Source organism: Pungitius pungitius, chromosome 5 (assembly GCF_949316345.1).
Source record: "Pungitius pungitius chromosome 5, fPunPun2.1, whole genome shotgun sequence".
Lineage (NCBI taxonomy): Eukaryota > Metazoa > Chordata > Actinopteri > Perciformes > Gasterosteidae > Pungitius > Pungitius pungitius.
The window spans coordinates 23813051-23823390 of NC_084904.1; the positions used below are offsets into that span (position 1 = coordinate 23813051).

Sequence of the window (10340 nt, forward strand, 5' to 3'; positions counted from 1 at the left end):
AGCATCAACACAGGACTCTACACCGGGTCCACCTGTCTGTCCACCTGTCTGTCCACTTGTGGTCCGGTCTACCTGCTTGCCTGTCTGTCTGTGAATCAGATGTGATCATATTGTTGATCTGATCTAAAATTATGTTTTTTGTTATTGACCCAAAACAGAATGTCTTTAACAATAAGAGATGAATCAATTATTTTTATTCATTGAGATAAAAATACTGCTGAGAACTTATTTTTAGAGGCGGCAGAGAACAAAGAACCAAAAGGTGTGTTTGATCACAGCGACGTCTCCAGAGGAAATTGATCATGGTCATGTGACTCTGTGCCAGAAAACAGCAGAACAAGAAGCTGTAGCTTCTGGAGAGGAACATGACCAGCTGTCATTGATGGGAGTTGTCAATCCAGACATCAGATGTTGGTCTCTTCTATCCAATAAGAACAATGCAAAGATCAGCCTCCCATCCTGCTGTCTTGTTAAACATGACTGTCTCTCCACCTTCAGTACCTTCATGCTGTTGTTACTCATACCTCACCTCTATCCCCTCTTCGTAAGCTCTATTGGCTCCCTCCTCCTGCCGCGACGTTCCGTTAGTCCATGCGGTAAATGTCAGTGTTTGGATGTTGTACTAGTACATATTAAGTACACCAGTGACAGGGCCACACAGTGATTAACAGGTCTCAATAGACCATTAAGCAGGTGAATCTTTAGGGAGGGGCTACACAGTGATTGATAGGTCTCTAATAGAACATTAAGCATGGGATACTTTAGGGCGGGGCCACACAGTGATTGACAGGTCTCTAATAGATCAGTAAGCAGGTGAATCTTTAGGGCGGGGCCACAGTGATTGACAGGCCTCAATAGACCATTAAGCAGGTGAATCTTTAGGGCGGGGCTACACAGTGATTGACAGATCTCTAATAGACCATTAAGAATGGAATACTTTAGGGCGGGGCCACACAGTGATTGACAGGTCTCTAATAGATCAGTAAGCAGGTGAATCTTTAGGGCGGGGCCACACAGTGATTGACAGGTCTCTAATAGATCAGTAAGCAGGTGAATCTTTAGGGCGGGGCCACACAGTGATTGACAGGCCTCAATAGACCATCAAGCAGGTGAATCTTTAGGGTGGGGCTACACAGTGATTGACAGGTCTGTTGATAAAAAACAAGATTGTGACGAATTCAAGTCTCCAAAACATCAGGACACCAATGAGAGACGCCCTCATGACGAGGTCCACTTCCCATGAACCCCCCCCCCCTCCCCCCCCCTCCACTCAGTGAGGTGAGACGACCCAGTGTCTCCGTACAGCAGCCTCATTGTTTCATTATGAATCACAGGAACGCTTAATTCAGAAAGGCGTGGGTTCAATTCAACAAACTTTTACTAATGTGCTGTAATATTCATGTTTCTCCTGCAAGATTCATGAGGCACACGAGGCTCCGTCGGGAGACAGGAAGTCACTTAGTTCCCTTTTCTAAACCGTCTCTGAACTCGTTTTACTTCCCCCAACGTAAAGCGCTCACAGCTATTTAAAGATTCAGATTAAAACATTCAGATTCATGCAGTCGGACGTTCAATCTCAAACATTCAGATTTGAATATTCAGACTTAAATAATCAGACTCAAACATTTGGATTCTAACATTTTAGTTTTAGATAGTAAATTGGTACTAAGTACTAGTACTTTTATTAACTTTACTGACTTTTTGACATCCACGGGAACCTGTCCGCCGAGTCGAGGACAGACAGGTGTTCTGACAGTGGAGCAGGTAAGCAGCTGAGTGTAGAGAGAGGGAAGTGAAGGTCTGAGAGAAACTCAAGAGACAGAGAGAGACAGAGAATAATAGAGACTGATAGAGACATGGAGAGATATATAAAAGTAGAGAGAAAAGGATCGGGATAGAGCAACGGAGAGAGAGATGATAGAGATCGACAGAGCTCTACATTTAATGTGTTTTCAAAATGTAATAAAAAAGAGAATAAACTCAAAGTCCACCAAGACCAAGCGAATCCCTTTTAACAGAAATCGATTATGTGGGGCAGGTCACCCTGAAAAGTTTCTCTGGACAACATATCGTGGTAGAGGAGGGAAACAAAGGCCTTCGTCTGAAGCCAGACCAGGAGGAGGAGCTCACCTGTGATTTTGGCTTGCCGGTGCACGCCGAGTTGCACCACTCTGGAAGCCAAATGAGCTGGTTCTCAGCCCAAGGAACATGGACCTACCAACCTGTGACCCCTGGGGAGGAGCAACATCTCCTCTCTAGGTTCTAGATATAGGTGGGTGCAAAGATAAGGTTCTGGAACCAAACTGATGGAGAGGGGCAGAGACGCGAATGAGAAGGTCGCCCTTATGAGATGTACAAGACCCTTTTGGAGTCTCTGGGTGGAGGTCTGAAACGAGACTACTGAGACAGACTTTTCTGATGGTCTCAAGGAAGTCCAGCTCCATGACTCCAAGAGAAGTCAGGAGATAAGATACCTCCTGACTTGCTGAAGGCTCTGGAGGATTGTTGGGATGTCTTTGCTGACCTCTTCAATGTTGTCTTGAGATCAGGGACAACACAGAACCGGAAAGTCAGAACCAGAAAGGCTGAGTTCAGGTTGCAGTTAGCGGTAGTCACCATCTTTGGGGCAGTTCAGTGATCTGCCTTCTGAGGTAGTCTGAACTCAGCCTTAGAGACAAGGAGAGATCCATTGATAATGTTGTGATGGTGGAGGAACTGAAAAATGTTGTTGCTAACCTGATGCTAACAAGCTAACCCCAACATGAGAAGAGATCTTCTGATCTGGGATTAGCTCAATGGCTCCTCTTCCTTTAACGGAGCCTCAACTCTGCAAAGTTGAGTGGGGGGGGGGGGGGTGTCACTTTGAACCAAAGATATCTCTGCTCTGGTTAATTTCCCAAGATACAAAAAATACCAACACAACTTTACTGTTTTTGCGTTAATAAAGCCGTACAAAGACAAAATGATTAAAAGAAATTTATGGAAATGAAACTCATGATGGAGGAGTGAAGTGATGACGCACACATACAGACACAGACAGTTCGTTGTCATGCAACAACCCAACAATTAGAATAAAGCACACAACACACAGGCTCACACATGACTGCCATGTGTGAGCCTGTGTGTTATATATGTTGTTGTGTGTGTCGGTGTGCGTAGAGCCAACCTTGGTTTCGCGCTCCTCCAGCAGCGTCTCCAGCCTCTTCTGGGCGGCTCGTCCTTCGTGGTCGTCGCTGACGATGAGGATGATGTGGTTCCACCTGAACTCCCTCATCAGGTCGAACCACACATGGGCCTGGTGGGAGTAGGGGGGCACGGTCCTCAGGAAGGACAGGTGGATGCTCTGAGGAGGGAGGAGAAGGTCTTTAGCAACAAGTAAACAGGAAGTGACCACGTCTGGACTGATAGATGAAGAGCTGTATACACCCTAAAGCATCCCCTGCTTTATGGTCTGTTAGAGACCTGTCAATCAGCATGTAGCCCCGCCCTAAAGCATCCCCTCTTTATGGTCTGTTTGACTCTAAATGGACCATCATTCACTAAATGAACATCATGCTGCATTGAAGAAGACTTGAAACTAGAGACTGAGACCATAAACTCATGTTTACAATGTTTACTGAGGGAATAAATCAAGAGAGAAGTAGAGTCATTTCCTCATAGACGTCTATGGGAGCAGAGGAGTCGCCCCCTGCTGGTCACTACACAGAAGTAGAGTCATTTCCTCATAGACGTCTATGGGAGCAGAGGAGTCGCCCCCTGCTGGTCACTACACAGAAGTAGAGTCATTTCCTCATAGACGTCTATGGGAGCAGAGGAGTCGCCCCCTGCTGGTCACTACACAGAAGTAGAGTCATTTCCTCATAGACGTCTATGGGAGCAGAGGAGTCGCCCCCTGCTGGTCACTACACAGAAGTAGAGTCATTTCCTCATAGACGTCTATGGGAGCAGAGGAGTCGCCCCCTGCTGGTCACTACACAGAAGTAGAGTCATTTCCTCATAGACGTCTATGGGAGCAGAGGAGTCGCCCCCTGCTGGTCACTACACAGAAGTAGAGTCATTTCCTCATAGACGTCTATGGGAGCAGAGGAGTCGCCCCCTGCTGGTCACTACACAGAAGTAGAGTCATTTCCTCATAGACGTCTATGGGAGCAGAGGAGTCGCCCCCTGCTGGTCACTACACAGAAGTAGAGTCATTTCCTCATAGACGTCTATGGGAGCAGAGGAGTCGCCCCCTGCTGGTCACTACACAGAATGCTAACTAACTCATGAAGCTCTGACTTCACCATTTCATTATTCATCATCTCATCAAACAACCAGAGCAGGTAGTCAAAGAAAAGGAAATATTTATAGAGGGAGACTTTCTACTAGTTATTGTGAAATGTTCTTCTACCTGCCTCTTAAAACGTAATATTCTCTTCTAATGTGGTGGAGGAAGTGCTAACTGTTAGCATATAGCTAATTAAGAGAATCAGTCCGCTCCCAGTCAAACCTGTGGAGGCTGGTATTGGGACGGCTGATTCTCATCGTGAATAATTCTAACCCTCTATGTGTTTGTGGCTGGTCCCTCTGATGGAGACTGGTTGGTCTCCATGAAGCCTTGGTGAAGTCAATCTGCCCCCGGTGTGGGAATCAAAGTCCAACCGATGAACACATGAATATTTCATCGGTTAACAAGGGGGCCAGGATGTCATGATAGTTATATTCTGAGGTATTCTGGGACATTCTGGCACTGACAACGCTCAATTATTTAATGGTAAATAATAATTATAAATAGTTATTTAGTTATTTAATTCCGTTTCAGAACATAGTATTCTACACAAGTCTCTTTGTAGATACACACATATAATTATTATTAAACGTCATTTAGCTGATGCTTTTATCTAAAAGTGTTTTTAACTGATTTAACTGTAAAGGCCCCCAGGGAGCAGGTAGGGGTCGGTGTCTTGTTCAGGGACACTTCAACACGGGTTCCAACACACCCTCTCTAACCACGAGGTTAAGGAGAGGAAAGAGAGGGAAGAGAAGGAGGAGAGGAAAGAGATAAAGGAGATGAAGGAAACAGATCCGTTTGGAAGTGACCACGCCCACGCTCACTACCTCCTGTCCCTCACACCGCCATCCCCAGTGTACTTTAAGGGTCATGTGATATACATTAGCGGAGGCAGATCATCTCAAACGATGCTGAAATGCCCGAGTGGACTGAGAGCTGGTTTTGAGGGAAGCCCCTCAGTGGAGAACATGAGGGGACTAAAGATGGAGCCCTGAGGAACACCACGATGCAGCTGGACATGTGACATGTGACACCCTGCTGGCCTCGTCATAGGATGAAGAGATGCGGTGGGGTTACCTTGTCTGAGTAGATGGACATCCGGGTGGTCAGGCCCACCACGGGGATCCGGTAGAAGCCGGCGGTGTAGGAGACGGGGGTCGGGGTCAAGTGGTCGTTGGACTGAGGAGGATGGCTGACCAGGATGGCGTACACCTGCAGAGGAACATCCACCTTTACTCCAACTCACTGGAACTAATGATGGTGTGTTAAGCAAAGTCATCTCAACACGTTGAGTTAAAGCCAACAAACCAAAACATTTTTGTCATTTTGATTTAATTTCTCACAATTTACACTTTTTTACAAACCAAAGAACCAATATATTTTACGTTTTATATTTGATGAATATAAATATTAATTCATTTCTATATCACATATGTAGAGAAACCGCCTTCACTAAACACACTTGTTTGTATGCATGTGTCAGTGTGTGTGTGTGTGTCAGTGTGTGTGTGTGCGTGTGTGTGTGTGTCTGTGTGTGTGTGTGTGCGTGTGTGTGTGTGTGTGTGTGTGTGTGTGTGTGTGTGTGTGTGTACATGAATGTGTCTGTGTGTGTGTGTGTGTCAGTGTGTGTGTGTGTGTGTGTGTCAGTGTGTGTGTCTGTGTGTGTGTGTGTGTGTGCGTATGTGTGTGTGTGTGTGTGTGTGTGTGTGTGTGTACATGAATGTGTCTGTGTGTGTGTGTGTGTCAGTGTGTGTGTGTGTGTGCGTGTGTGTGTGCATAATCCCACATCTCTCCTCTGGAAGGATTATATCTCCAGAGCACAGCACTGATAATCTGACGTCCACTGTCCCTCTCCGTCCTCGTCCCACGTGTCTCACCTGGTTGGAGATCAGGTCCTCACAGACGGAGAGGGCCATCTGGATGGCGTTGGCCTTGTGTGTGACGGAGATGCCGTTCATCCTGAACTTGTCCTTCCCGTAGAGCGCGTTGGCCGAGCTCACCGCCTCCTTGAAGACCTGCTCGTAGCGCTTCTGGCTCAGCACGGCGCCGATGTTCACCGGCCGCGGCTCGCAGCCGCCGAGCGCCAAGGAGCAGCACTGCAGCACGGCGAGGAGGAGCACGCCGCGCAGCTCCACTGGGGAGGAAGAGGAGCACAGGGCTTTGAACTTGATGCTATTTGCGATGCTAATACTAAAATAAGCAGTAAGCTCGTATTGGTGGACGCTAAGCCTGCAACACTTATGCTAACATTAGCATAGCAACACAAGCTTCAGCGATACGAGCTGAGGCCTCATAGGACGTCTGTAGCTGATGAACCACAGGAGTCATGATGCTGGTTAAAACATGGAGGAGAAGAAATACAGGACGAGACAAACTATCACTAACATAATAAGACCATTGACACCTGCCAATCAGGGCAGGAAACAATATGGACCGACAAGACGTCACCATGACAACGTCCCCTTGATACAACGCTGAGGCCCAACAAACTGGAAAGTCACACTCTCCGACCAATCAGAAGACAGCAAACTGCCAAAGGTGAAAATGAAATATTCACCAGTGAGCGAATCACATCGCTTCAACCTCAAATTATCAGACGTCAATCATGTTTTTGTGAGGCAACAAGGTGAAGCCACGCCCACAACCTGTTTTCTGATTGCACGCCACTGTCTGATCCTGCAATCTGATTGGGTCTTAAAACAACTTTATTCCTTTACGTAGTATTGTGACTTTAGTGATTTCCAGAAACCGTAACTCTTATCTAACGTTGATATTTGAATTTCTCATGGTTTAATCTTCTTTGACAGTTACGCAACAGAAAATATAATCTGACATTTAATCCACAGCAGAAGAGGAGGACAAACACATCGTGAACAACAATCCTCATTTATTTTGATTATTTATTTCATTTATTAAAGGTGATGACGAGCGACTAATAAATAAGCCATGAATATGAATGATGATGATGATGATGATGAAGATACATCTCACTCACTGTTGCTCCTAATGGAACCAGCTCTCCGGTACCGAGCCTCTCCTGTTGATTGTCCCCGCCTGAGATGTGTTTACCGGGGATTCCTCCCGCTGCTCCCGGTAACGGCCCGGTACCGTCACATGTCCCGTTCCGGTTGGCTTCTCTGTCTCGTGTCCTCTCGCTGAATAAATTGACGTCACCGTGTCCCGGGGTGTCTTTTTCTGTGGTGATGAGCTGTTGTTGATTCACGCGCCGCTTCACTCAACACAAAGAGAAAATCAATAAATGGGATTTATCGATTGATCAGGTCGACCTGTAAAGCTCGTGCCCGCCTCCCGCTCTCTGCCCGTTGATGCTCGCGGACTTTCAGACGACCTGAAGCTCTCGTGCCCGCGGTGCGTCCTTGGAAGCTGACGCTCGCGCCCGCGTGCTCTCGGCTCGCAAGAGATGAGGCGTGCGGCCAGTAGAGCGCGTGCACAACCCCCCCCCCCTTCTCCGGTGAATTAATGAAGTGCTCGTGGCAGCACGCTCACATTCCGCCACACTGTGAATGTCATATTAAAATGAAATATTCATTTTTAATCAATTATTTCTGTTTGTATCCAGATCCGATTATTTATTGATGTTTTAAAATATTTAATCATGAATGAGTTCAATACAATCATCTATTAAACATAAACTCCATGAATCTGACTTCAAGATCCACATGTTCTGGAGCGTTCCATCATGTCACATGGTCTTCATCAGCAGAGGATCCTGAGGGTCAATGAGTGATCATGAGGGTGTTCAACATCAGAGAGTCAACAGTTTATTTCAGGTTTCAACTGGGACAGACAGGTTCAGTAGGACAGACAGGTACGGTAGGACAGACAGGTTCGGTGGGACAGACAGGTTCAGTAGGACAGACAGGTACGGTAGGACAGACAGGTTCAGTGGGACAGACAGGTTCGGTAGGACAGACAGGTACGGTAGGACAGACAGGTTCAGTAGGACAGACAGGTTCGGTGGGACAGACAGGTTCAGTAGGATAGACAGGTACGGTAGGACAGACAGGTACGGTAGGACAGACAGGTTCGGTGGGACAGACAGGTTCAGTAGGATAGACAGGTACGGTAGGACAGACAGGTACGGTAGGACAGACAGGTTCAGTAGGACAGACAGGTTCGGTGGGACAGACAGGTTCAGTAGGACAGACAGGTACGGTAGGACAGACAGGTTCAGTAGGACAGACAGGTTCGGTAGGACAGACAGGTTCAGTGGGACAGACAGGTACGGTAGGACAGACAGGTTCAGTGGGACAGACAGGTTCGGTAGGACAGACAGGTACGGTAGGACAGACAGGTACAGTAGGACAGACAGGTACGGTAGGACAGACAGGTTCAGTAGGACAGACAGGTTCATTAGAATTGACAGGTACAGTAGGACAGACAGGTTCGGTAGGACAGACAGGTACAGTAGGACAGACAGGTTCGGTAGGACAGACAGGTACAGTAGGACAGACAGGTACAGTCGGACAGACAGGTTCGGTAGGACAGACAGGTACGGTAGGACAGACAGGTACAGTAGGACAGACAGGTTCGGTAGGACAGACAGGTACGGTAGGACAGACAGGTTCGGTAGGACAGACAGGTACAGTCGGACAGACAGGTACAGTAGGACAGACAGGTACAGTAGGACAGACAGGTTCGGTAGGACAGACAGGTACGGTAGGACAGACAGGTTCGGTAGGACAGACAGGTACGGTAGGACAGACAGGTACAGTAGGACAGACAGGTACAGTAGGACAGACAGGTTCGGTAGGACAGACAGGTACAGTAGGACAGACAGGTTCGGTAGGACAGACAGGTACGGTAGGACAGACAGGTTCGGTAGGACAGACAGGTACAGTCGGACAGACAGACCAACATGTGTCTCTGTAGTCCAGAGACAGGACACCAATCAGAGCTCCTTCTTCTTCCTCTGTGGGGTTTTCTGTTTTTAAATCACTGTCCTCACTCTGCTGCCAGCATGCCGTTGCCACGGGGACAGGGATGCAGCCCCACATCTTTACTTTGGTTGCCGAGGAAACAGGGCTGTCACACCGCTCCCCCCCTCCCCCATTCTCTCTGCTCAGATTTATCTCATCACTAACACACACTACGGTTACACATGGAGGAGGCGGGGCTTATGAAAACGATTCTACACCTTTACGTCAGCTTGACAGGTCATGTGATTTCAGTTCCAAGATGACACACCTGTGGTCATTAACATTCTTAAAATCCCCTCAGTTCATCTGGCAGGAACAAGGTTACGTTATATGAATGAATGAATATGCTAAATGTCATGATGGTGCTAACATTTGATATTTTGAGGTAACAATTGTATATTTAGAAAAATGAAATGTTTCATCTATAGCATCTGTCTGTTAGCTTGGGTCCGTTAGCTTCTGTATGTTAGCCTCCTTCTATTAGCTCCCGTATGTTAGGGTCTCTTTGTCAACTTTCGTCTTTTAGCGTTTGTTTATTAGTTTAAAATCCATCTTTTAGCTTTAGCCTGTCAGTGGAAGCTTCTTATCGACATCACTGTGCTGCTTTCGGCTGGGAGGAGGAATGAGGACACGTAGAAGCTCTCTCTCATCTCTCTGGTGCTTAGTATCATGAGGAGAGAGTTCAGCTTCCAGGCCAGCGAGTACACACACACACACACACACACACACACACACACACAGACACACACTCAATGATGCTCTTTTTGTTTCCAGCTGAGCGTGTTGTAAAGCGAACAGAGAGATGCATGCTGGGACGCCTTTGTAGTGCGCCAAGTCCCTGGGGGGGGCATGTCAGTGTGTGTGTGTGTGTGTGTGTGTGTGTGTGTGTGTAGCTGGTTGCACGGTCTGAAGTGTCGGGCAGCATCACAGTCACACAGCAGCCTGCAGCGTCTCCAGCGCTGTGCTTGATGTGGAGGGCTTGAGCACCAGAGACCAGCTGAGACCACCACACCAACCCTGAAGAGGGAAGGTCACAGCCTGAATCATGACCTCCACTAAAAGTCACACCAGCAGAAGATCCACGTGCTAAGTTTCAGGAGGGAATTGCTTGACTGTGTGTCTCCGTCCAA

General features: G+C 47.4%; 1 protein-coding gene across 2 annotated transcripts in view; it reads right to left on the reverse strand.

Annotated features, from left to right (window-relative positions):
- grin1b (glutamate receptor, ionotropic, N-methyl D-aspartate 1b) overlaps positions 1-7716 on the reverse strand; it is a 28521-nt gene extending 20805 nt beyond the window's left edge. For both annotated transcript variants that reach the window (XM_037482856.2, XM_037482855.2), the window contains exons 1-4: positions 7266-7716; positions 6148-6404; positions 5348-5482; positions 3167-3343 (exon numbers count right to left, since the gene is read on the reverse strand). In XM_037482856.2, the coding sequence (XP_037338753.2) occupies positions 3167-3343; positions 5348-5482; positions 6148-6404; position 7266 (570 nt within the window). In that variant the 5' untranslated portion in view covers positions 7267-7716. The remainder of the gene's footprint in view (positions 1-3166; positions 3344-5347; positions 5483-6147; positions 6405-7265) is intronic.
- Between the last annotated feature and the right edge of the window lie 2624 nt (positions 7717-10340).